At 44.4% G+C, this 26,370-nt stretch overlaps 1 protein-coding gene and 1 long non-coding RNA gene across 4 annotated transcripts; one reads left to right on the top strand and one right to left on the bottom strand.

The window, feature by feature from the left end:
* The first annotated feature begins 2,626 nt into the window (after positions 1-2,626).
* LOC306641717 (major histocompatibility complex class I-related gene protein) lies at positions 2,627-24,180 on the top strand. 3 transcript variants are annotated; one of them, XM_079106950.1, is made up of 6 exons: positions 2,627-2,801; positions 13,717-13,977; positions 14,665-14,940; positions 17,537-17,812; positions 18,504-18,608; positions 19,842-24,180. In XM_079106950.1, the coding sequence occupies exons 1-6, from the start codon at positions 2,747-2,749 to the stop codon at positions 19,898-19,900; spliced, it is 1,032 nt and encodes a 343-aa protein (XP_078963076.1). In that variant the 5' UTR covers positions 2,627-2,746; the 3' UTR covers positions 19,901-24,180. The 3 variants fall into 3 exon arrangements, with proteins under 3 accessions (XP_078963076.1, XP_078963077.1, XP_078963078.1); XM_079106951.1 differs by lacking the exon at positions 18,504-18,608; XM_079106952.1 differs by lacking the exons at positions 18,504-18,608; positions 19,842-24,180 and having other exon boundaries at positions 17,523-17,659.
* On the bottom strand, positions 17,582-18,486 carry LOC306641725. The gene is made up of 2 exons (XR_013758267.1): positions 18,217-18,486; positions 17,582-17,834 (listed from the first exon to the last, which is right to left on the bottom strand). It is a non-coding gene; the product is annotated as an uncharacterized lncRNA (long non-coding RNA).
* Positions 24,181-26,370: the final 2,190 nt, after the last annotated feature.

Below are 26,370 nucleotides of genomic sequence, written 5' to 3'. Positions count from 1 at the left end.
CAAATTTGTCTAACATCTGAGCCCAATCCTTTGGTACAGTATTCTATTGCCCATTTGTACAAGACTGTTCTGTCCTTGGCCAAAAATTGGCAAAGGGATTTTACCTGCACATAGAGAATGGCATGGATCCAATTTACACCCGCGCACGCGCACACACACAGACTTTTCTGTTTTTGAGGAATTGTCCCATTTGCAAGTGAGTGTGATGCCTCAGAAGGCCTTAAATATATATATAACAAATCAGGTATTAAAAAGTCAAAGGCAAAGGAATTTGTAGTGAATAAAGCACAGGCCACTTGAGAAGTGCAGCCTGAAATTCAAGGGCAGAGAGTTGCTCAGAGGTAGGGTTTGTTTTTCTCAAAGAGGATGCCAAGGACGCTGGCTACCTTGAGGGTCCCAACTTAGTGAGGCAGTCTTCTTGTCCTTCAAGATCTTGATCCTGATTGAATCTTTTTCTTTAAAACTTTAAAGAAGAGGGAAGCTATACCTTAAAAGCACATACTTATCCTAGGAAATATCAACTTAAAAAAGAATTTACAAAATAGTATCAGGATGTAAAACCCCTCTTTAGGAATATGGAACCCCAAAAGTTGTGCTTATATACATACATATATATTCACAGCAAAAGCACTGAAAAGACACACACTAAAATATACCAACGATGGTTTTATCTGAGTGACACTCTCTACTCTGATTTTTTTGTGTATTTTCCAGATTAAATTTATTAATTAGAAATTAGAATGAAATGACTTAAAAATGAGAGACATAATCACCATACTTTTTTTTTTTTTTTTTTTTTTCCAGTACTGGGAATTGAACCCAGGGCTTCTTGCATGCTAAACTGAGTATTACCACTGAGCTATATCCCCAGCCCCTATATCTCCTTTCAAATAGTACAATATGCATTTGGGAGACAAGATGTTAACAGTAATTGAAAGGGAAACAAACTGGCATAGAACTCCAGCACTATGGAAAGACATGTGGGGGTCTCTAGAAGGGGCACATGGGTGCCCATATGTGTGAGGGAAGAGCAAAGGAAGAAAGAAATACTGATCAGAGAGGAAGGGCAAGGAGGTGCTTAGAGATTGCCAAATGTTAATTTCATTATCATGGTTTCTTTTTGTCTTTTGGAAAAAGGAAGACCCTAGTTTCCTCTTACTGCTGTAAAAAAATCACTGCAAAGTAGTGACCTAAAACAACACACATTTACTCTTTTTTTTATAGAATTTTATTTTATTTGTTTATTTACTTATTTATTTTTATGTGGTGCTGAGGATCAAACCTAGTGCCTCACACATGCTAGGCAAGCGCTCTACCCAGGGCCCCAGCCCCACCCAACCTTTACTCTTTTATAGCTCTGACGGTCGGAGTTCTGCAACTAGGTCTTATGGGCTAAATACTGAAATGTCGGTGGCTGCGTTCCCACTGAGGCTCCTGGGGAAAATCTTTTCCAGTTCTCAAGGCAGTCTGCTTTCTTTGGTTCATGCCCCCTTTTCAGTAATGGCATCCCTCCAACCTCTGCTTCCTCACATCTCTCTGACCCTCTTGCCTCCCTCCCTTGTGGTTACACCAGGGCCCCCAGATAATCCAGGATAATCTCCCCATCCCAAAATCCTTAATTTAATCACAGCTGCAAAGCCCCTTTTGCCATGGAAGGTAGCATATTCACAAGATCTGGGATTAGGATGGGAACATCTTTGGGGCAGTGCATCACTCAGCCTGCAGAAGGGTTTGCAAAACGATATGTTTGGTTCCACTACTTCTCAAGTGCATTGCAAACAGAACCTCATGAAATCCTTCAACAACCCTGTGAAATACATGCTGGGATTTGCTTTTCAAATTGAAGATACCAAGCAATTTGGGATATTGCCAAAGTCAAGAGCTGGGATGCAGACTGTATACAAACCCAGGTCCCGGAGCCCTAGCTCCAGTCTCGCCTGCCTCTCCATTCTTCTCTCCCATTCACCTCCACTTCCTCTTTCCTGCCTAGGCCTGTTCCCCAGCTTCTTGGACCAGCTTCAGCTGTTGTTTTCCAACTTGTCATGTGCTCCTGATGACAGTGTAGTCACGGCTTGATCCTGGGGATTGCTGATGGAGCAAGCTAAGTGGCCACCCTTAGAAGTCTCTTAAGCCTTTTCCTTGCCCTTTTCAAAAGGATTTTTGGAGCCTACTATGCTGGGTGCAACAGCATCAGGGAACAAAGACTTAAGCTAAAAACTATGGGACACTTTGAGTGACTGACATGCTTTCTCAGACATATGGACTATAGCATTGCAGGCAGCTAAAGAAGGAGTTCCAAAATCTGGGAACTTGTGACTTTCTCATTGATCCTTGGGTACAATTTAAATCCAGGGAAGTGGCAAAGGCAGCCACTTGAGCTCCCTGGTAACCATGTACTATTAACCTTTGTTTCCCTATGCCTTACACAAAACGGTGCTTGATAAATATTTAAAAGTTGGGAAAGGGTGAAGATCCAACACGCCAAAAGGAGCAAGCAATGTCTGAAACCCACAAAGGGTTAAAAATTAATGCATTAATTTGTCTGCCTCTATTCTACCTAGCAACTGATGATGCTTTCTGTTTCCCCCTGTTCTTATTGGCAGAGGGCCCTGGGTGCTGCTCAGTTGCGAAATTACCCAACACGGCCTGGAGTTTAGGTTCTCTAAAGGAGACAGGATCGACAGGGACCCATCACTGTTTTGGTTAAAAGAATCAATCGGAAAGAAAAGGACGTTACTGGTGGCTGATGGTGCTCCTGTTGCCTCTTATCACTGTGTTCGTGGTGAGGCACAGTCATGCCCGTGAGTATCCAAATCCTCTGAGGTGGGCTTTGCTTCCTAAAACTTGTGGTGAGAAAGGAAGAAGGCAGGGGCAGAAATGTGTGTGCATTTCACTTAGGACTTGAAGGGGCAGTGGATGCTGCACAGTTGCCTGCATGTTTTAGGGTTTTGATGTCTCCACCTTCTGAGTTTTGGCAACCACTCTGGAAAGTCCTTCCTGGTAGCTGCCTCACTTTCCTCAGAGCTGCCTTCCTTCTTTTCTGCTCATATCCTTTAACCTGTGTTTCTCCTCTTCTCTAACTTAGTGGATCTCATGGGGTTGCAGTCAGAGTTCCAGGGCCACTGACAGTGTTCACAGGTATTGTTGTCCTCCTCCCCACAAGCCCTGCCTGTAACTTGAGATCCAAGACATAAAAACGTGCTCTGGGTTTGTTTACTGGGCATAGGAAACATTGATCCATTCATCGAGGAAGAGGTTTTCATTGTTTAGGGGACTCATGTCACTGGGAAGCAGAAGCCTTCTGTTGCCCCCAATACAGGAGAGGGCCCTCGGGTGACAGGAAGCACCAGACTTTCTCTGCCCTAAGCAACGGCTCTCCAGGCTAAGTGCTGGCACTTCCGGGGGAGGGAGGTGGAAGGGGATCCGGAACTCAGACTTGGCCCCCACCCCAGCTGGTGGTGATGAAGCTGTCAGGAAGGAGTTCTTTCAAGCCATCTGTGTATGGATTCTACAAATACTGATTGATGACCTACTGGGTGCTAGGCACTTTGGGGGATATAATAGCAAACATGACAGATATAGTCTCCGCTTCTATGAAAATGCAGTCTCATCGTTTAAGTCAGAAATGGAAAACATTGGGGGTGAGGGTAAGAGACAGAAGATGGGAAGAGGAAGAGAGAAGGGAGTTCAAGGGTGATATTTCTAGAACTTAAGAAGTTGATATATTATCTACATACACTCCTCGAGCAACTCTCCAATAACATAGAACAATGTTCCTTAAACAAATTATCCCATTTTGATGTTCTCATGTGTTCTTTTGGTGCTCTAAGAAATATCTCCACTTAAAGATAAGGGCCTGGTGCTGTGGTACATGCCTGTAATCCCAGCTACTCCGGAGGCTGAGGCAGGAGGACCAGCAAGTTCAAGGCCAGTCTGGGCAACTTAGGTGGGAAAAAAAAAAAGGCCTTGTTTTTTTCTGTAGGCCTGGAGAGATGGACTAAACTTATGGAGTGAGCAGTCTGAATTGTACACAGGTCTTCTTTTAGTCCAGGGTTTTTCCACAATACTGTGATGCTCCTGGGTGTGAACACTCGGCACTTGGGTACTTGGTGGAAAGGAAAATGAAACGAGTAAGTCATGAAGGGTGGGGGAGGTCACTGGGTGCTGGTTATTCTCCTTTTGACTCCTTAGATTCCTTCCTTCTCCGTCCTGCTAGTGTCCTGGAGGTGACTGCATCATCACCCAGGCTCTCCCGCTGGCTGACTTCTGTGTGGGCTTGCCAGTGCAAGACACTGAGAGTGGAGAGACCAGAGTGGAAGGAAAGAGAGGGCGAGATATGTCTCTCATACACCTTCCCCTTTCTGCACCGCCTCTGGCTGGAGCTCCGACCCTTCCCAGCGCAGTTTGCCTGAATGGCGCTTCATGAGGGTTCCAGCTCGCACTGGGCTGTGGTAACTCGACCTGCTGTTCTGATTTCTTCAACTCCAGAGTGGTAATGGCTTCCCATCGCTGCTAACTGTTGTATAAGGTGTCTCCTCATTAAGGTTCCTTAATGGGGTCCATCTGGGGTGAAGGCCATTTCCTGCCAGGAACCTGAATATTCCTGAGCTTTAAGGGTTATTAAAGGGAGGGGACATGGGGTTACGAGAAGAGACTTGGCCTACCTGACATTTGTGTCCACTGCTAGCCCTGAATAAGTGCTACTATTCCATGGATAGATGGGGAAACACAGAGAGCAGACAACACAGCGTGTGGGGTCACAACTCTAGGAAAGGTCAAAATAACTCCCTTATCACTTCAGTGTGTTACTCTCAGCAACTTCACAACCTTTGGGTGACTATTTCTTGCTTCGTGTTCCCCTAGCTCTTGTTCACAGTTCTGTGATTTTTCTGTTTCTAAACTCTTCTTGTGAGGCTCTCCTTAAAGCAGCGAGAGAGTCTCACTTTTCTCTTATTTCCCATGGCCCTACCTAGTGTCCAGTAGGAACTTAATAGATACTTCCAGGGTGAAATTTTTTTTTTTTTTTTTTTTTTTTTTGTGGTGCTGGGGATTGAACCCAGGGCCTTGGGCTTGCAAGGCAAGCACTCTACCAACTGAGCTATCTCCCCAACCCATTCCATGGTGAATTTTATATTTAAAAAAAAAAGTCCCTAAGAAATTGAAGTTATCTGACTGTGGGCCGTAGAGAGCTTGAGCAGCAATAATGACTGAAAATTCAAACCAGTGGTTTGCTGTGGTTACAGAACTGGTATTTTAAAAAGGTATTTCAAGCTTTTACAACTCATCTTGTTCTTCATGTCAGCCTGTGTGAAACTGTGAACTGGTGATGTGGGTGGATATAATCAGGCTGGGGGCATGCACAAGATTTCTCTTGCATAGCCTCGTGTGGTTTGTGTGTTTCATCTTGACACATCCAAGGTCAGCCTCTTGATATTACTCAAAAATTTATGGATGTATTAATCTACTGTGTCAATGCACTTCATAATGATGGAGTCCTTGAGAGACAAGGACTGATTGTGAAGAAGTCCCCTCCGCTGCCAACGGGGCTAGTGTCAGAAGACAGACTTGTAGATTATCTGCTCAGAAATGACCTTGAGTTCAAAGAGTTAACATGAGAAAATACGGGCATTTGCTATAGACTTTATTAGACTTCAGTCTGTTTCCATGGAGCTGTTGCCAAGGCACATGCAATAGAAATGTCTCCAAGACAATATTGTGCTCCCCTAAGGCCCTCTTCTTGGTTGACATTGAATCTATCTAAATCTGAGAAATTTGACTAATTCATAGGTTTTTCCTTTTCACCAGTTGGACTATCTGTTTATTTTCCCTTGACCTCAATCCTCTTATTCCAGGGGATTGCCAAGAATTGGAGGAAGGAGCCTAGATTAAAGGTCAAACACATAATTCTTTAAGCACTTCTATTTTATGAAGCCTGAATTGAGACAGATTGCAAAGTACATTCTTTCTGACACCTGAATTTATATTTATTAGGGAAAACTTTTCAAGAGTATACATAACAAATCACATTTTGTTACAACTTCAATGGATCACTTAAAAAGCATAAGGTTCATAAAACTAGGATTCTTCTGGGAAATAAGAGATGGACGGTCATCATCGTACCCAGAGGGTACAGAGAAAAAACTACCAGAGCTCATTCATTCATTCTCCAAAGCTCTACGGTGCCCACAGTGTCCCTCCAACATGCAAGGACTTGGGCTTACTGTGCTGTCTGGAAGGTTCTTTTCCCATGCCTTCCTCCCCCTCTCTATTCACATCTCTGCTCAAATGTCACCTGCTCAGAGAGGCCTTTCCCGGTCCTTCTATCTAAGCTATCAACAGTCCCTGCATTCTCTTTTCTCTGCTTTGTTTTCTTTAGAGCTTTTATCGCCACCTGACCTTATTATATTCTATATTTGTATATTTTCAATATTCTTTCTAGAAATTAGCTCAGAGGGCTGGGACTTGGATTTGTTCATTGCTGTGTCCTTAGCAGTTAGAACTGTGCTTGCTGGAAATTCAGAAAACAATAAGACCTTCATGAAAAAATGTGCTGCTAACCTTCGAAAGAGTAGCCTCAGGCCAGGCGTGGGGGAGTATGCCTGCAATCCCAGCTACGAGGAGGCTGAGGCAGGAGGATCACCAGAGTTCAAGGCCAACCCCGGCAACTAAGTGAGACTCTGTCTCAAAATAAAAACATAGAAGAGCTGGGAGTGTAATTCAGTAGTAATAGAGCACTGAAGGCCTGGGGTTTGCTCCCCAGTTCTAAAATTAAAAACAAAACAAAACAAAACAGTAGCCTACAAAAAGTAACTCAGAAGCCAAACTGTTACATTTAGCACTTATAGGCTCCCAATAAATTCCTGTCATTAGACAAGTTGTTAGGAGAGGGGACTGGCAGTTCCTGCTGCTTGGAGAGCCATCCACATCACTGCATTACTGGAGAAGTGTCCAAAGATTCTTTTAACTAAAAATATCGCCATCCACTTCTCCCCCTCACTCCCGCCATGCCTGAAATTCCAGAGTAGTTCCCAGGAATCATAATCATTTTGACCTTATTAAGGCATTGGTCTCCTTGGGAGGGACAACAAATAAATTGAACTCTGTTGACTTGGTGTACAGTCAGGACTCACTGCCACCTGTAGGGAAAGCCTGGAGCCTGGGCCCCAGGGACTGGGAGATCAGAGACAGTGAGTCCTCCTTGACACTAGGGGGCGGGAGAGAGAAGTGATGATTGGGGGGCAGGGGCAGAAGCCTGAGGGGAAGCACCCCTGACACACCCTCTAGTGTGGGTTGGGTGGCCTAAGGTAGAGGGGCTTCCCATTTGAGAGATCAGATTGTGATTTCCAGTTCCTGCATTTATGGACTCTGAGGATGATCTCAGGCAATTTACTGAAATCTCTCTGCACACATTTTCCATCTGTGGAATGGAGTTTTAAGACCTACCTCAAAAGGTTATGTAAAGAGTAAATACAACCCATGTTCGTCAAGGGCTTGGAATGCTACCTAATATTTGGTACTTGCTCAATAAATAAATACAGTTTTGATGTTTGTGATTAAGTTGCAGCTGCCCATGGTGCCTCATTGAAGGTCGCCGGATCTGCCACCTCCTGGGAGCTTTTCCCTGTGATCACTTCATAGGAGAGCAGGGTCTCTGCCTCTAAGCAGTGGGAGCACTCCAGGGTACCTGTCTAGTGGCACTTGCTGTGTGTTTTACTGCACTGCATTTGTTTATGTCATGTGTTTAGTTTCCCAACAATACCACAAATTCTTGGAGGAAAGAGCTTGTATCTGATTGTTTTCCTCTTCCTCACACGCCTCACAATTCCTCAGATCTGGTAGATAGTCGATAAATGTAAATTGCCCCTGGGGATGAATACCTGATACCACTTGATTAATTATTTTATAATCCAGTGATTCTTGCACAGATTTTTGTAAAAATGGCCAATTGGCTACTTTACAAATCCAAGGGACATAATTTAGGATTATAAAGTGGCCGTCACACTGGTGTGGGAACTGTATGACCAACTGTGTTGGTCAGGCTCTCCAGCAATGTCTATCAGCAGCTAATGGGACAGGACAGCAAATGCCCTTTGAGAAGCAGCTTGGCTGGCCTGGCCTGGACAGAAGACCAAACTAAATCAGAGATTTCAGCTCAATCAGTAAGCTGATGCTGATAATATGTTCATGAAAAGGAAAGATAAACCCAATTTCTTAAGTATCAGATCAAGAAGACAGACTCAGAAGATTAGACCTAATTGTATGAAATTTCTGTGGGGTCATGTTAGTCTTTTCAAGTGATTTGGCCTTCATAGTGATGTTAGAAATCTGAACATTCGGGCAACATATGCTGGTAGGATGTAAATTATCACAACGTCTAACATACAGTGAGGGAGAGGGTAACGTGGACTTTTCCCAATCTTTTCTGATCTGAGTTGCTGACTTCACATCTATCAGTTGACATCCCATTGCAGCAAAGTAACATTTTGGAAGTCAAACTAAGGAGTAAGTGTGACTTGTACCTGTGGAGCCACCAGATGGTAACAGGGCCCATGGCTGTGATGTCCTGGAGCAGAGTCACGCAGGCTGCATGAGAGGTGGGTGGGCGGCCTGGCAGACGGAGTCCAGCCTTCAGGGGCTGAGCAGCCTTTGAAGTCAAGACTGGCTGGTGGAGAACAACTGCTCCCAAACCAGGAACTGGACTGAGATTGAGGCCGAAAAAGGACCAGTGTAGTGAATTTATTTCTATCTACCTCTTTTAATTCTATGTAGTGCAAACATTTACGAATTTATATTTTTATAAGAAACTAAGTGCTATAGTTTGGATGAGACTGGATGTTCCCCAAACACCATTTGTTAAATAAAGACTTGGTATCCAGGGTAGTGCTAGTGGAAGACAGTGGAACTCTTAAGAGCGTGGACCTCATGAGAGGTCTTCTTGTCATGGAGGGCATCCCCCCAAAAGGGGACTGTGGGACTCCAGCCCTTTTCTCTCTTTTTGTTCCATGGCTCTTGATGTAAGCAGGTTTTCTTTACAGTGAACTCCTTCCATGATGTACTGCCTCTTCACAGGCCCCAAAACAACAGCACCATGGACCGAAACCTCCAAAACTGAGACCCAATTAAACCTTTTCTTTTTATAAATTATCTCAGGTATTTTGTTATAGTGATGAACTAACACAGTAAGATTACTTGAATTGAAAATATTGTATCGGGAGATATTAGGACACATAATAAATCTTCCCATCATTAAAATAATGCCTCAAGTTGTTTGCCTATTGGCAAAAAGAATGTCGACCCAGATACCATTATGAGAATTCCAGAGTCCAGGAGAAGTTCTACAACAGTCCAACTTAGCTTGGTAACCCAACTCTTCCCCCAACACCTTCCTCTTTCTCCTTTCTCCATTCTTTTCTTGGAATCTGCTTTCAATGAAGGTTTTTTCTTACGAATAACTGTGGAAATGATTCCTTCCTCTTTCTTTCCCCTTCCCTGTCTCAGCTGTAATCATGGCTTTCTTCCTGCTTCCAAAACAGGCCAGGTTGCTCTTTCCTCAGGTCCTTTGATGGCCCCTCCTGCCTGGACTGCTGTTTCCAGATACAAGGCAGCCTTCTTCATTCTCTGAAGGCCTACGCTCGGAAGTCACCTTTGGGGAGACCTTCCTGTCTCAGATTGTGTTGCTCATTCTCTTTGCAGCTTTATTTTTCTCCATCACACTTAATATATATATATATATAATATATATAATATATATATATTATATATATATCTATCTTTCACTTACATAGTCTGCCTTCCTCCCCTTCCACCCACCAGAGTGTAGACTGTGTGGACTGACATTTTTATTTACTTTGTTTGGTGTGTGCTCAGGGCCTAAGAGACTTGCCGGGTACTCACTTTCTGTTGAATATATAAATGGATATTAAGAAAGTGTGAGAACTAATGCTCATGACTTGTTCTCCCTTTGGCCTCCCACTTTGAACAGTTGTACCTCCAGAGTAGCTGCAAAATCTTTCCAGATGTGGAGAAACAGGGCTGCTTCAAAAGCAGTAGCAGGCTCAAGCATATCCACCTTTTGCATATTCCAGATCAGATATCTATTGGATTTCCACTCGGTTCCCTACGCACTAGCCTTTCCTTGAATGAAAAGTATTTTAAAACTTTAAGTTCCAGGATAAATACATTCATATGCATTTCAGCATCTTTAATTATTCCAAAGCAGAGGAATAAAGTGCTTCACCAACAATTTGATCCTCCAAGTACTTACCAGTTTCCTACCATGTGCCAAGCTCCCTGTGCTAGACCTTGTAGGAAATGCAAAGGAAAAGAGCTAAGTCCCAATTCTTAAGTGCCTTAGGATAGAGAAGAGGGTAAAGATAAGCAGCATAGAAGGCAGACTATGATAACTGTTGGCTTTTTGATAGGATTCGTGGTTCTGCTTCAAACTTTGGCTCTTGTTTCTTAAGAGCCAACATTTTATGAAGAGAGACTCATGCCAGCCTAGAGGTTTCTGCTGTCTTTCTTTCCAACCCCAGCTCCATCCACCACAGGAAGAGAAAGGGGGAAGTAAGAGGTCACAGCAGTAAAAAGGGTCACTGGAGATCTTATACTGCCCACCCTGGGCCCTGGGGAGAGGCTGGCTTCCATCTTGCTCAGAATTGCTGCTGACATGCAGGATGAAGCCTTCTGGAAGGGAACCACCTACTGTGCAAGCAATTTGGTAGACCAAATTGCCCATCCCAGCTCCAGCAGCAGGGAGAGAGAGGCTCACACTGGCTTGACAGAACTGGCACAATCAGGAAGAAGGAGACTGGGAAGTCTGGTTCCATCTCAGAGCATCCCCAATCCTCTAGTAATTAACATAAGGGAACTCTGGCCTGTGGTTGGTTGATGCTCAAAATGATCCGCACACTATGAATTCTTTCATAAACAGTGTGTTGGTCAGCTTTCCTTCACTATGACAAATACCTGAGGTAATCAACGTATAGAGAGAAAAGGTTTATTGTGGCTCATAATTTTAGAGGTTTTAGCTCATGATCAATTGGCCCTGTTGCTTTTTGGGCCGCTGGGGAGGCAGCAAATCATGGCAGGGGCACACTGTGGAGCAAGCTACCTATCTCATGAAAGCCAAGAAGCAAAGAGAAAGAAGAGCTAAGGGTCCCCATATCTCCTTCAAGAGCATGCCCCTGATGACCTAAGCCTCTAGATTCTGCCTCTTACAGGTTCTACCACCTCCCAATAATGACACACTGGGGACACACCCTTTAACCCCAGGGGCCTTTTGGGGGCGTTTAAGATCCAGAGGATAGCAGGTGGTTGAGAGAAAACAAAAAGACCAAATTGCTTGCCCAGAAACTAACCCAACCATCTTGGGAGCCGATTTTTTAAAGTTTGGAATGTTTTTCTTAACGATACGTTTAGAAATGAAGAAGGAATGAACATTGTTATACAATGTACTCAGCCTGGGGACCAGGAGCCTGACCTTGGTACCAGGTTCTCTGCAGTGATGAGGACCACACCAAAAGATCGGAGTGGTGGGGGAGTTCCCAAAGCAGATGACAAGGTGGAGTTGAGCAATCTGGAAAGACTTTGGGGAAGTGGCATCTAGTGCAGTCATGGGACAGGCCAGAGAAGACCCTGATGTTCCCACACTTCAGAAGCCTCACCCTGGCCCTCTCTTGTCCACGTTCCACTCCCAGAGCAGGGAGTCTGTGAGGTGAGGGGAGGTGTGACCCCCACATCTGTGCCCCTCCCCTTCAGGCCACACGGGGTGTACCCAGAACCCCGTGCCCCCTGCCTGGCCACTTGGCCGTGTGGGTTGACAGAGGCCTCCTCACTTGTCCAGCATCTCCACCCTTTGCTGGAGTGTGCTGCTTGTGAGGCTTGCTGGACCACAGGGGTGATCAAGGGGCTCATTTGTGGACAGAGCTTGAGTGAGAGAGCAGCAGGGCATGTGAACGTGAGCACAAGGCCCTTGGCAGGGCCAGATGGAGCTAGAAGTGGGAAGAGGCGGGTCCCTGGTTGAGGACCAGGGACTGGAGGTCACAGGTCAACTTTCTGTGTCACCACATTCAGGTCTAGAACTTCACAAAGTCTGAGATTTTAAAATTTGAGTTTGTCCATCAGGATCATATAAAGTGCCATCTCTAAAGGTCAGGGGATAGGACATATTTAACAGTTTGCTTGATTTATTCTTCTTAAATACATGGATCTCTGGCTATGTGGGTCTCCATTCGTCTTTTCTACCTGGCCACGTAATTGTCAGAGCTGGTCCCAGAAGTCTTTGGAAATGAGTTTTGATGACTGGGAAGGATTTATTTATTTTGTTTTTCATCTATCTATCTATCTATCTATCTATCTATCTATCTATCTATCTATCTATCTATCTATCATCTATCTATCTATTTTTGGTACCAGGGATGAACCCAGGGGTGCTTAACCACTGAGTCACATTCTCAGGCCTTTTTTATGTTTTATATCGAGACAGGGTCTTGCTGAGTTCCTTAGGACCTCACTAAGTTGCTGAGGCTGGCTTTGAAGGGAGGCATTTCCCAGCACTGGGAAGCATTTTGGTGGGGCAGATGGCAGGAGTTAGCAAGAGGAAAGGCTGAGGTGGGTGTTTCCTGACAACAGCAAGCGGAGCCCCGTGCCTTCTGTCTGCCAGCTCTTAGGCACAGCAAGGCATGGCATGGCACGGAGGACCTTGGCCTTCTCGGCTGGGCTCTGCTTACCTCCCAGGCCCCTCTGTGATGCTGTGCATAGCTGTCCGAGGCTCTCTGGTTCCCAGAGCACACCTCGCTCTCTTAGACTTCCTGACTGCATGCATGGTTTCCCCTATTCCCACTTCTCTCCCTTCTGTCCCTCCCTGTCCCTTTGCCTGCTTACCTCCTATCTGTCCCAAGATGTCCCTTAAGACCGTGACTTCTCTGGAAAGTCTCCCCTGAGGTTGCACAAAGCACAGACGCCAGGCCAGCAGGTACTGCACCACTTTGAAACCACCTTGTCTGTCTCCAGTAGACCATGGCCTTGGAAGAACTGAGTTCAGTGTCAGTGCCTCATTTCAGCTGACTTTTAACCCTTAGCTGTGACTGCAATCCTTATAGTGATATTTAGCCAGAAGGAACGCTAGAAAAAGAATAAGAAAATGGCTATTTGAGGGTGGTGTGGTGTAATAGGAAAAGCATAGTGCTTCTAAAAAAACAAAATTTTTTCTCAGAAGGCCTAAGTCCTTATGGAGGATTTCACTCTGCCTAACCTGATGTGTGTGCTGCATGCGAGTGTGTGGAATCAGGGGGTCCTTCTCTATCCACCTGGGGCTTGGTTGGTAAAACAAGGAATTGGGGTATCATGGTTTTCTGATCTCCTTGGGGCTCCCTCGGGTGCAGCCCCCTGGGAACCCCAACGAGTGGTGTTGGGCCTTCCCCCACAAGACTAGAACAGCATATTATCCTTTGCTTGTAGGTTCAGGTTACTTAAAAAATTTCATCCTAAGGTTCCAAACCTGACCAAGAAAGGTTCCAAGTCATGGCTAGAGCTCTAAAGGGCTTTCCAGGTCCTACTTCCCAGAATTCTAGAATTCTCTAAGAGGAAATAGCATCTGGGGCCCATAAGTCATGGATGCCACTGAGTGTGGAGCCCCGGTGGGGAGTCAGTGAAATATAGTGTGTGGCCTCGAGTTCTCTGGGACTCTCAATGTCTTCCTTCCTTGCCTCCTGCCAGGGACACACTCTCTGAGGTATTTTCGCCTGGGCGTTTCGGATTCTGGCCATGGGGTTCCTGAATTTATCTCAGTTGGGTATGTGGACTCACACCCCATCACCACGTATGACAGTGTCACTCGGCAGAAGGAGCCGCGGGCCCCATGGATGGCAGAGAACCTGTCGCCTGATCACTGGGAGAGGTACACTCAGCTGCTCAGGGGCTGGCAGCAGATGTTCAAGGTGGAGCTGAGGCACCTGCAGAAGCACTACAATCACTCAGGTGTGACTGCGTGGAGATGAACGAGCTCCCTCACTGGTCCCCTCCCAGCAGAGAGGCCCTGGGCTGCCGGGGGCCAATGTGAACATTTGCTGACTTGCACCCTCTATGGCTTTTGGTTGATGGAGTTCAATGCCTACCATCTGTCCTACGCACCTTCCAAATTGTCCTCTTCCCCAGTAACCCTTCATCACCTGCCCCTCCCCACCCCCATCTCATTGCCATCTAGCCTTCTGATGTGTCTTCTCCTCTCCCTCCTACATTTTGCCCACTGGGTCTCATTTCCTGGTGGCCAGGCTCAGCCATTTGCTTGCTTATGCATGACTTACTACATTAACTTTCCCGGAGATATTTCTGGCTTCTGCCTGTCTTTCTCCTTCACTGCACTCATAATAGCCACAAAGTTTACCAACTAATCATTCCCAAGGTGGGCTAACTCCCCAGGGCAGGAGTTATCACGTTGCTTTGGCATGCAGTTGGTATTCCCCACGTACCTGTTGATGGGTGGGCTTATGTAACAGCAATCTCCTGAAGATTCAGCAGTGCCTTGCAGGCCTGTGGGGTGTTGTAAACCAGAGCAGAGGATGCTTCCAATCATGCTCCAGTCACATCACCTGAAAGCCCCCTCTGCCCTGTGTCTGCCCTTTCATGCTTGTGTGTGTGTGTGTGTGTATGTGTGTGTGTGTCCAGGGCTTCACACTTACCAGAGAATGATTGGCTGTGAATTGCTGGAGGATGGAAGCACCACGGGATTTCTCCAGTATGCATATGACGGTCAGGATTTCATCATCTTCAATAAAGACACCCTTTCCTGGATTGCTGTGGATAATGTGGCCCACATCACCAAACGGGCATGGGAGGCCAATCCGCATGAGTTACAATATCAAAAGAACTGGCTCGAGGAAGAATGCATTGCCTGGCTAAAGAGATTCCTGGAGTATGGCAAAGATACCCTGCTAAGAACAGGTAAAAAGAGAATTCCCTGCAAAATTGGTTTTATAGCTAACTTTCTATGTAGGTAACATTCACCCTGTGCTGAAATCTGTCACTGTTACTGCACTATTGAAATATGTAACTCCCTCTGAGAACTTTCCCTAGTTATTTTTTTAGCAGCATCTTGACAAAATTGAGCAATTACATTTGTCTCGACAGACTGGAGTACCTCCAAGGGCACCTTGTCTTGGGGGATCCACTGAGGCAAATCTTTCCATCTCCTGTCATTGATAAGTTGGAAGAGTCTTTTGGAGGTGGGATGATTTTTACAAATTGTTCAAGAGTTAATGGCCCCCATAATCCCATTTTGAGTAAAAGATCTGAGTTTATGAAGAAGGCAACTGAGGGTCTTTGCTTTGCTGGAGGATTAATGCTGTAATTCCTTTCCCTAAAGAGCTCCTCTTCTACCTCAAAGACATGATTCCATTGGTCGGCTTCTAGTTAATACAGAACTTTTCATGTATGATCTTATTCAAGATAAATTACGTCAGCACTGTGCTGCAGGAAACTCCTAGACACGATGTGCTCATTCCCACAGGAGTAATCTGCAGTGGAGGGACTTTCCTGGAGTCCCATGGAGGAGGTGTCTGGGCCTCAGTTAGGAGCAAGTGCTTCTGTCTAAAACCACAGGTCTTGGAGGCAGATGAGGAGTTTGACTGGGACTCTCCCCCTCATTAGCTGAATGACAAACTTATTTAAAGTGGCTCAAGCACAAAGAGGGAAGCTATCTAAAGGCAGGAATCAGGGCAGTGTGGGGTCTGAGGAGTCAAAACCAAGATGTGAATGGCTTCCAGGCCAGAGCTCAGATCCCCATGGCTGCACCATTCCAGAAGAATGGGCAGTGCTCTCTCAGCATTAGCTACTTAAATAAATAAACCAACAAATCACAGGAGTACTTTGAGGTCCCTGGTGCACTGGGCAGGGCCCAGGTCAGGGACTAGATCTGAGGGCCAGCAAAGAAAAAGTGACCAGCGCCAGCAGTTTGGACAATGGTTGCAGAGGGAATTTAGTTGGGTATTTGCTGGAGTAGGGTGCAATTGTCTTCCAAAATATGTTGTTGTTTGGCAGCAGGGGTTCCTGATGTTAGAAAATCGATGCCAGACCAGCAAAGCAATAATCTTGAGTAAAATAAATAGTGTAATAATGCCTACCTCACAGAAATTGGTATGAAATAATGTATGTGAAAACACTCTGTAAGCTGTGGAGCTCTGTCCACATAGTAAATGTTATGATTGTTGCCTGCCTGAGGAATGTCTGACAGCCTAGGATCTGGTTGAAATCCATGGCCAACCTAGGGTTATATAGGATGCTTCATCACTGAGACGTTTTCTGCCGAGGTTAGGCAGATACGAAGAGGGGCAGTGTGGGACTCTTCCTAACCTTGATGTGTGACCTTCCTAGCCTTTGCCTGCAAACGCAGAGAACCTCCACTTGCCAGGTCTGCTTCACAGTGGAAAAGGTGGGGAACCTTGAGTATCATTGCTATGGATTAGAATTGGATGGTTAATCCTCTGGCCTGAGGGGTGGTGTGGGAAGAGTGTGGGAAATTCAACCTCAAGGAAATGCTCCCCACTCCAACTCTCCTCTCTATCTACCATCCGTGTCCTAAGGGGGTCTCAACCCATTTGGTCAATGCCTAGAAAAGAATTTCAGATTAATTTCTTATAGGAACTGTCAATAAACAGTCCCTCCTGATGGCATTTATATTTTATATGTAATGTTTGGAAGCCTTTCCTACATCTAAAAGTCATGCCTCAGGAAAGAGAAGGAAGGTGTTGTTGAGGCGAAGGCTCTTCCCTGTATCGGCAGTGGCAGATAATAAGAATGAAGAGGTGAATTTTGGAGTTGAGCAGAAAATCGGTCCTCCAGATGGTGCAGGTGGTCTCTGTGTGGGTCTGTGACCTGGTTTCAGCCAGAAATGTTATGGGCAGCACCATCTGGAAAATTAAAAGTAGTTATGAGGAAGCAAAGTCACAAAGGACAATTCCATGTTGTCACTGCTGGAGCCCTTCTACAATTTCCATTTCGGTAGCCCTTTTGGGGACACAACTATGACATAAACTAATACATACGTTTGTATCTGATGACAGTCTTCAAAGCGTCAACCTGAGCATACAGGCAATTTGAAGCCAAAGTGGAGCTGAGATGCTTGTTACTTATTACCACTAAATATGGAATTGAGATCAAGGAATGTCGAGTTCTAATCTCCAATCTCTCATAGAATTATTTATCAGAAACAATCACTTACACATTTTATGGCTTGCTTTTCCTTGATACATAAAGGTATTTCAAAGGTTAACAGTAAATAATCCCAACACATTTTCCAAATACTCAAAGCTACGTGACAGATTGTGGCTCAATTCCACCTTCTTCATTTCCTAGCACACTGCCCTAATAGAAGTATACAATAAATAAGTTTGTTGTTGATGAACCTGGGTTCTGGGTTATTCTTGGTTTTAGATGTTTCCTGCAATGAAGAAAATTATTTGGAAAACCCAGTTGCCAAGTTTTAATGTTGTTTGCTCAGTACCCAGGACATTTCTATTTAACTATAGTTCTTCTCCCCTAGAGCCCCCACTGGTCAGAACAAGTCGCAAAGAAATTTTTCCAGGGATTACAACTCTCTTCTGCAGAGCTTATGGATTTTACCCTCCAGAAATTTCCATGATGTGGATGAAAAATGGGGAAGAACTTATCCAAGAAGTGGATTATGGAGACATTCTTCCCAGCGGGGATGGAACCTATCAGACGTGGGTGTCAGTTGAACTGGATCTTCAGAGCAGGGACATTTACTCCTGCCGTGTTGAGCACTGTGGCCTCCATGTGGTTCTCCAGGGCCCTCAGGGTAAGGACTAGGTGGTGGCTATCTTAGGGTAAGGACTAGGTGGTGGCTATCTTATCAGGGTAAGGCTAGGGGAGAATAAGGAAAGAAGATGAGCGGGAAGCCATGCTGGCTTTCAGGGAGAGAGGGTGGATCACTGCCCAACCCAGTGTGCTCTAGAATGGGTCTTTGAAGTCAGTGGTTCTCACACTGTGTGGTCCCAAGGCTCTTTTTTACTCTTACAAATCATTAGAGTTTTTAAAACCCCAGAGTTTTATTTATGTGTATTATACCTATTGCTATTTACTATATTACAATTAAAAAAATTTTAAAAATTAAACACCACAAGCACATAGTTCATTAACCATCAGATTGATAACAAGTGACAGTAAAAAAAGTAGTGTTGGGCCGGGCACAGTGGTACATACCTGTAGTCCCAGCAAATTAGGAGGCTGAGGCAGGAGGATCACAGGTTCAAAGCCAGCTTCAGCAACTTAGCAGGACCCTGTCTCAAAATGAAAAATAGAAAGGGTTGGGGATGAAGTTCAGTGGCAGAGTGTCCCTGTACTGTACAATCCCCAGAACCATAAAAAAAAAAAAAAAAAAAGAAGAAGAAAAATAGATTGGATTTCTTGATGATCACAGGGACAAAAGTCCCTAAAGCTAATAGGAGGGAATGGACAGTTGTGAATTTTCCTCATCTGCTTGTTTGCAGAATCAGAATCCATCCTTTTGGTGATGAAAGCTGTCTTTGGGGCCATTGTCCTCATCATTGTTCTGACTGGAGTTGGCTTTCTGGTCTGGAGAAGAAGGTCCCAAGGTGAGAGGCATAGGGAAGAATTCTAGGGAGCTGGAGACAATCTCTCGTCTACAACTCCTGAAGGTTTTGTTTTCTGCATCTGCCACTCTGAACTCCATTTAGAAATGGGTCCACCCTAGTTTTGGGATTGTAGAGGACCTGGGACAACTCCCACCACAAAACGAATGCGTACTGTGAATAATGCTTGCAAGGGAAGTGGTGTGTTTTTCTAGGTCGATGATCTGGTGATCTTGATTTGTCTTTCACCGGGCCATATTTTTATTATGAATTACTGTTGACTTCTGTGGGAATGTGGCCCTTTGTTTCAAAATTACAGTCATTTGTAGTTCTGACTTTGACAGTGATTTTTCTTTCCCAGTCATATGAAAATCCTTTTCCTTCTAAATTCATTTTTCAAAACATGAACTGTGTAAGAGTGGATACCTTTGGAAAATGGGACTTGGAATAAGGAAAAGGGGAAGGGAGAAAAAGAGATTTATAGGTTCTTGACATTGAGGAAAGAATAAAATTACTGAGTATGCATGAAATTCCTGCTGTGTTCAAGGAACTGTACTGGCAGCTGGAAGAGAACAATGAAAAAGAGAGACATGATCCCTGCTGTCATCCAGCCTCCACTGAACCTCAGTGAAGGGCACCTCAGTACATCACAAAATGGCCTTTCTTGTTCATCTTCTTTCATGAGAATAATTATCATGTCTTGTGAGGTCATTTCCTACCTTGGGTTATACTAGTTGCTCAAGCTGATCACAGCAAATCTTGATCAGATTGTGACCATAGCTTAGAACCTAGGTGGGCCAGGGGCTTTGCTTTGCTTCACAGTCACAAATGTGAACCCGACTTAGGTGATGCTGTACCAAAGTTTGTTGTTAAATCCTAGTAAAACCAACCCCTTTACTAGAAAATCAACTTAGAGAATTAGTGGGTCATTACTATTTCCTTTATAAATAAAGTACAGCACCTAATGCCAATAAATGATAGTTGCTAAAGAAAAAAAAAATTTTTTTTTATAATTACATACCTCCATCAGGAATGATGCAGATTGAGTTCCTGCTTTTTATCTTGTGGAATTTATGAATTTGATTTAAAACTTGCCAAGTACTAAGAGAATCTTGACTAAGTGAATTATATAAACTGTCAATGCCTGCTTCTCAGGTTTTGCTGAACATTGCATACTTTATTTTTGAGTGTGAGGAAATGTACATGTATCTGATCAAAAACTTCTTTTCCTTTCAGGGCAAAATGGAGTCATTTACATTTCTACACAGATCCAGGATTGCAGTTCTCCCTCCTAGGAACCACAGTCTCCTCTGTTTCTCCTGCTCTCAAGTCCAGGGATTAAGGCTCATGACCACACCTGCAACATGCCTGGGCATTATAGGTAGAAAGTAATTATGGTAGATAGATGGGAACCACTAACTTTTCTTTGTTTCTACAAGGACTGTCAGCATTTTATCTCTCTTTTCTTTTTCTTTTTTCTTTTTTTCCCTTTCTTTATTTTTTTGGTGCTGGAGATAGAACCCAGGGCCCTGTGCATGTGAAGTAAACACTCTATTGACTGAGCTATATTCCCAGCCTAGCATTCAGTCTCTTTTGATGGACTCCTTTATCACATGTGGCTTTAAGTACAGCTTCTCTCATGACATCACACTTTCCTACATCCCATTTCTCAGTGATGATTCTCTGGGATTGGAGAATCTCAGAGCTGGAAGGAACCTTCTTATCCAGGAAAGGAAATGTCTTTTACAATGCCTTAGACTCCAGCATCTACTCTCTGCCTAAACAGCATGTCAATATATCACAAAATGCCCTTTCTCATCCATCTTCCTTCATGAGAGTACATGTGCAAGAACATTGAATATCATGGGCACCTAGACTGTGACCTTATGCACTGGTTAAGACACCTCATGAGTGGCCACAAGTTTTAACAATAGCCTGATCATTTTACACATATCCTGGCCTGAAAGAAAGCAAAAGTGCCCTGTTCTTCATGGTCTCTCTGCCTGGTAGTTTGGAATCTTGGAAATATGTCTGGTTGGATCTGTGGCAGTAGCTTCACTCTTTCTGTCTTTTGAAAATTAAAACCAATACTCGTCAGACATATTGTCACTTCCTGTGGAACTACAGAGACTTAGACCTAACTGCAGTATTGGAATGCAAAATGACAGTATGCATGTCTCAGAAGAAGGTTCAATTCTTTTCTTTTTTTGCACATTGGGGATCAAACTTGGGACCTTGCACATGCTAGGCAAGCACTCTACTACTGAGCTATACCCTTAGTCCCAGAAAGTTCAATTCTTATTTCTGTCTCTCCTATACTGGTTTATGATAGCTGGGCTTGACTTTTCTTCATACATGTGCTTATTCTTTGTACATATGTGCTGGGAATAAAGAGAAATCCCTTTATGAGAATTAACATCTCATTAATTCTCCCCAACCCCCAAAGTCCTCACCTTATTTACCTCCTGTCCTGCTGTGTGTAGCCACTTGCCCCGGAGTTACCAATAACATACTTGTCTGTCCCACCTCTCTGACACTGCATGTGTCACTCCTGGTCCTTACTTTCATGGCCCCAACTTTGACAAGTGCCTTTGAACATGCACCTTGAGCTTCACCTCTGCTTTCCATTGGCCCTGACTGTAACTTTAATCATCAGAGCCAGATAAAAAAACACTCAGTGTGCCAACCTCTCAGAACCCGCCTTCAGGCCTACTCCATGCTCCACCGTCCCCACCTAATTTTATAGATTAAGCTCCCACTGTACATTGCTTTTTCAGTGCCTGTTGAGTTGTATAGGACAGTTGTGTTTGTTTTGTCTTTAGTGTTGCCATGGGCAATTTCTATACCATCTTTTAAGTAGCCTTACACTTGCATCGAGAAGAGAACATGTATGAGTTTATTTCTGGAAGAATGGTTTCTTACAATCGGATTAGTTAGGATGTAATATATTTTCAGATGGGCACTTAAAGTGATGCAGGTGACAGATCTGTGTAGCTGTCTGACTCTCCAACTGCATGTGCTCTCAATGAAGACATAATGTCCCAAAGCCTCTTTGTTTACACAGGCCTTGCCCTATGTCTAACACATGATAGACCCAAATGGCTGGAGTAGGGGGAGGGTGTATGCAAAAATGAGGATGTATGCAGTTGCAGCATTTCTGTTTCTCCCCAGGGGATTTTGTAATATGAAAAGTTATAAAGAGGTGATTTTGTTTTTTCAGTACTAGAGAGCCAACCTAGGGCCTCACACATGCCAGGCAAGTGGCCTACCACTGAGCACATCCCCAGTCCATGAAGAGGTGATTTTGCTTAAATGCCTAAAATTTAGGGCTGGGATATAGCTCAGCAGTAGAGTGCTTGCCTACCTAGTCCATGTGAAGCCCTAGATTGATTCTCAGCACTGCAAAAAACAAAAACATACACAAAAAACTAAGATTTTAAGCTTCATCTTACCATAAATGGTTCAAATTATATTACTTCTTAATAATTTTAGACTTGTCACTTCATAAGTTCATATTTGGTGATTACAGATGCTCAGTTATCAGAATGTATGAAATATGTGATATCATAATCTAAATATTAAAAAATGAAGAACCATGTTATCATCACACTCTGTTTTGTCTTTAAATTGTCTTTACTGAATATTTTGGATCAAGAACATTAGATGAAGAACTCGTTCAAGTCTGTTCTTTCTTTTTTTAAACTACAATACATTCACTATTTTCTTTTTAAGCACACAAGACCACAAGACAAAACACCGTGTATTAAATGGCAGATGTTAACAGGCAGGGAGGGAAAGTGGTTTGAAGGGCAGCTTGGAATCAGGCCAGGTTTTCCTGGTCACACTTCCCTGTTACAGGCTTCCTGGCCTCTGCGTCTGTCTTCTGTTCCTACGATTCCCACGTTCTGACTCTCCTCTTATTTCTGAGCAACTTCTTGGTTTTTCATCTTCTATTTTTGACCAAGTGAGCGTGTTTTGCACTTGTGATCATGAGAAACTGTCATCCGCTGGGGAGGCCAGTTGGTCATTTTCTGGCAGAGTCTCACAGAGTAGTCACACCTTCCTTATTTTGATCTCCACTGTCTGGGGTCTTTGTCCTCATGTGTTCAGGTCAAGTGTCCCATCAGGTGATCAGATGGGTGCAGAAAGTGAACTGTCAATGTATTAATGTGCTGTCAGAAAAAGAACTGCCAAGTGGGCCAGGGATTTGTGTCAACGGGACAGCTCACCTTCCAGAAGGACAGTCCACCTGAAAACAACTGAATCACAGCTGGAAGAGTGCTTGGTGACCCCAGAATTCAGCCAGGGGGACACTTTCTTGTTTTTTAGTTCCTCTTTTCTGGGGTTTGCTATTTTTTCACACAGTTTATTAGTTCACAGAATGTTCTCCAGAGAGAAGAAGGGATTTTCCCAAAGTCACGTGCAGTGGGCCGCAAAGCTGGAAGGGGGCACAGGTCGCCCATTTCTAGCCAGGTATTTTCCACTTGACCGCATTGCCATTCTTAGAGGATGATTCTCCACCACTTTTTCTGAAATGCCTTCACCACCTCTTTCTTTGGACATTTTAGTCATTTATCCTGTATCTCTCTGCATCTCCCTATCACTCTGAGTTCCCTTTCTCTAACATCTTTCTAGCCTCTGGTTGTCCCAAGACCTACTGACTGTGTAACAAATCCCAAAACCTAGTGATTTAAAACAATAATCATTTTATTATCTTTCAGAGTTTCTGCAGGTCAGGAATTTGAGTAGGGCTTGGGTAGACAATGCTGGCGTTGGCCTGTCGTGGATTTGCAGGCAAGAGGTGGCTGGAAGGAAAGTAGTGCAGGATAGGAGCAGCTAGAGTCCTGGCCAGGTGTCTCCATAGTCAGTCTCTTTCTGTAGGTTCCTTTGGGCTTCCTTACATCATGGTGGCCTCAGGACCGTCAGACTGCTTAGATGGCATCCTGCTTCCTCAGAGCAAGTTTCCCAAGAGAGCAAAGCAGAAATGCATAGTAGTCACATGGTGTCACTTTTGCCATCTCTAATTGGTCAAGGAAGTCACAAAATTCTGCTCAGCTTCACGAGGAGTGTCAAGGTCTCAATGGGGAAGTGTCAGGGTCTCAGTGGGGAAGATTGCTGAAGTTATCCTGTAAGAAGAACTTGTAGATGGGAGACCCTCTTTGCCCAATAGCTCCTCCTCTAGAGCCAAGAGCGTTTAATGCCATCTTTGATTCTCAATAAGAAGGTCAAGTTCCACCAGAGGGCCAATGCGATGTCTTTCAGCTCAGACCCGGGGGCGCCGGGGTGCCCCAGACATAAGATAGGTGGGAGGACTGAGGGAGAACCCAGCTGTGGCTCCAGGGGAGTCACTGAGGCTCTCACTGTGGCCCCTTTCTTCAACAAAGTCCTTGCTTCCCCACAGCTGGTGTGGCTTAATGAAAAGAATACTAAATATAGCCGCTTACATGAGTGGTGTACCATATAGAAAGATAAACAAGGGCTGGAGGTATAGCTTAGTTGGTAGGGTGCTTGCCTCACAAGCACAAGGCCCTGTGTTCAAATCCCCAGCGCAAAAAAAAAAAAAAAGAAAGATAAATGTCACAGGTACCATTAAATGTATCTTCTTTGTGAATCTTGTTTTATTCAATTTTAAATTTTGCCCATTTATTCTGTTTCTAGCTTGTGAACCAACTGAGGACATGAGCAGGGCCACAGCTAACGCATAAAGGATATCTGTGGGTGAACACAGGCCCAGGCCAGGTCACATAGCTTGGCCAGCAGCACGCAGAGCGAATACTGACCATTTTGCCCTCTCCGTGGGGGATCCTTGTGGAGGGGACCACCCAACATGGCAGCTCTAATTAGGCCATTAGAAAACAGATAGAAATTGACTGTACACCAAAATTTTAGAAGAGAGGGGAAACAGAGGAAAAATAAACAAATGGGTCAGTTCATCCAAAATGGTAGAATTAGAGCCCTGTGTAGTCCATACAAAGGGTTAAAATTATCTAAAAGGACTTATATAATCCTATCATGGTGTTTATTTATGGCAATCTATTTTTAAAATGTTTATGTAATATTACACAGTCTGCATGATGCCTTGTATGTCGTAGAAACTCAGTAAATACTTCTTGAATGAACCAGTACAGTATTTTAATTAGTAAGTCTTCGTGTACCAGTGCAGAAGAACAGTGTCATCTTACAGGTGAAGTCATGGAGGGGAAATAGCCCACCCAGGATCATATGTCATTCCGGGTGCCCAGGATGAACCGTTCATAGACTCATCTGAATTCTTCAAAGCTTTCAGCAGCATTAACATTTTTTGTTTAATAAACTGTATCTGTCATTGTACTGTCTGTGTGCAATTAAGGACCCCAGATATTCTAGGGACCTCCCGTCCACCGCCCCTACACACTTATTAAGGACAAGCACATAATTCCCAAGTTCTTGTATGAGGCACCATTATTCTTGAGAGCTACAGGAAGAGGTGCTGAGATATGACTTCTCAGCCTCTTGGGGGTCCAAACATCTGGCACTTTACTTACATTTGTTGTGCCCAGGGCCAAAAGAGCTATAGAACAGTATGGATTTTCCTTTCTGTCATCATTTGGGTCTTTGGTTAATGAGGTTCTCTGAACACAAATTTCACTAATTCTTATCAACGTGCTTAAGCTAGGAGGTCTATGAAGTGGCTTCTTCCAGGGAGAATTGGTCCTGGAAGCTTTTTCCTTTCTTTCACTCAGTTACCTGAACTCGGCAGGGGCTTCTGCCTCTGTCTCCTGTCTGGGGTTGGGTATGAGAGAATGTTTGGAGGCAGAAGGTTGAGTCTGTTGGCATTGGCGCTGAGCTGCCCAGTGCAGCTGGAAGGCTGAGCTGGCCTGGAGTCCCTGGCAAGGTGAGGCCAACCAGGGCCTAAGGCAAGAAGCAGAACAGGGCCAGAGAGGGGTACCACTGAGGAGAAGGAGATCCTGAGGGAAAGGCCTCGCCTCGAACACTCAGTCAAGGGGAGGGGGCTACAAGGACATCCTGGGCCGCCACCACAAGGGAGAAGGAGGTGAGAGTGAGGGAGAAATGAGACAGGCACCCAAGGCTGAAGCTGTCTCTACCTTCTTCTTTTTTTTCCTTTTTCTTCCTCATTTACCAGAGCAGATCCTAAGGACACCTGAGCTGAGTGAAAGCTCTATATTTTTCCCTGAGGAACATGACAGTGGCGTAAATAGAGAATTACAGGAACACTGTGAGAAGACACATGCTCTAAAAGGTGACAATCCCAGGGACGTGTGAAAGGCTGGAATAATAAAAAAGGAAACATTTGGAGTTGAAATATAAACCTCTTACGTTCTGAAGCAAAAAACACCTAGAAGCATGTGCTCTGCCTGTTACACGCAGAACGGTTGTAAGTCCATAATCTGCGCATGACACATACCAGGAAGCTTCCAAACCAGGCATAACCCCCACAGGCTGCATACATGGCTGCCCTCCATCCTACTTTCAAAAAACAGAATTGGTCATGATCCCTGAGCATCCATGAGGGCAAAGGCAAGCTGCTCCCATTCAACTCTGGCCTTTGCCACTGAAATTGAGATCCCATTTCAAACAGCCATGAAGTGGCCCTTGAGATCAGTCAACGAGATGACCTGTTCACAGACCCAGCAACGCAGCTTCAGACTGTCCCCTGCCACAAGGAGTTACCAGTTTCTCTGTGTGGCTTTTCATATGCTCTAGTTTCATTCAAGCTGCAAATTCGTTTACTCTGATTTCTTATTACTAATACGACACAGTGACT

Source organism: Sciurus vulgaris, assembly GCF_902686455.1.
Source record: "Sciurus vulgaris genome assembly, chromosome: 12".
In the NCBI taxonomy this organism is placed as follows: domain Eukaryota; kingdom Metazoa; phylum Chordata; class Mammalia; order Rodentia; family Sciuridae; genus Sciurus; species Sciurus vulgaris.
Note: the sequence above shows the minus strand (reverse complement) of the source record. Positions and strands in the feature narration are given on the sequence as shown.

Coding starts and splice junctions, on each gene's coding strand:
- LOC306641717 (XM_079106950.1), top strand. CDS start 2,747: ATGGTGCTCCTGTTGCCTCTTATCACTGTGTTCGTGGTGAGGCACAGT. Junction 2,802..13,716: donor GGTGAGGCACAGTCATGCCC/GTGAGTATCCAA, acceptor GCCTCCTGCCAG/GGACACACTCTCTGAGGTAT. Junction 18,609..19,841: donor CTGGAGAAGAAGGTCCCAAG/GTGAGAGGCATA, acceptor TTTTCCTTTCAG/GGCAAAATGGAGTCATTTAC.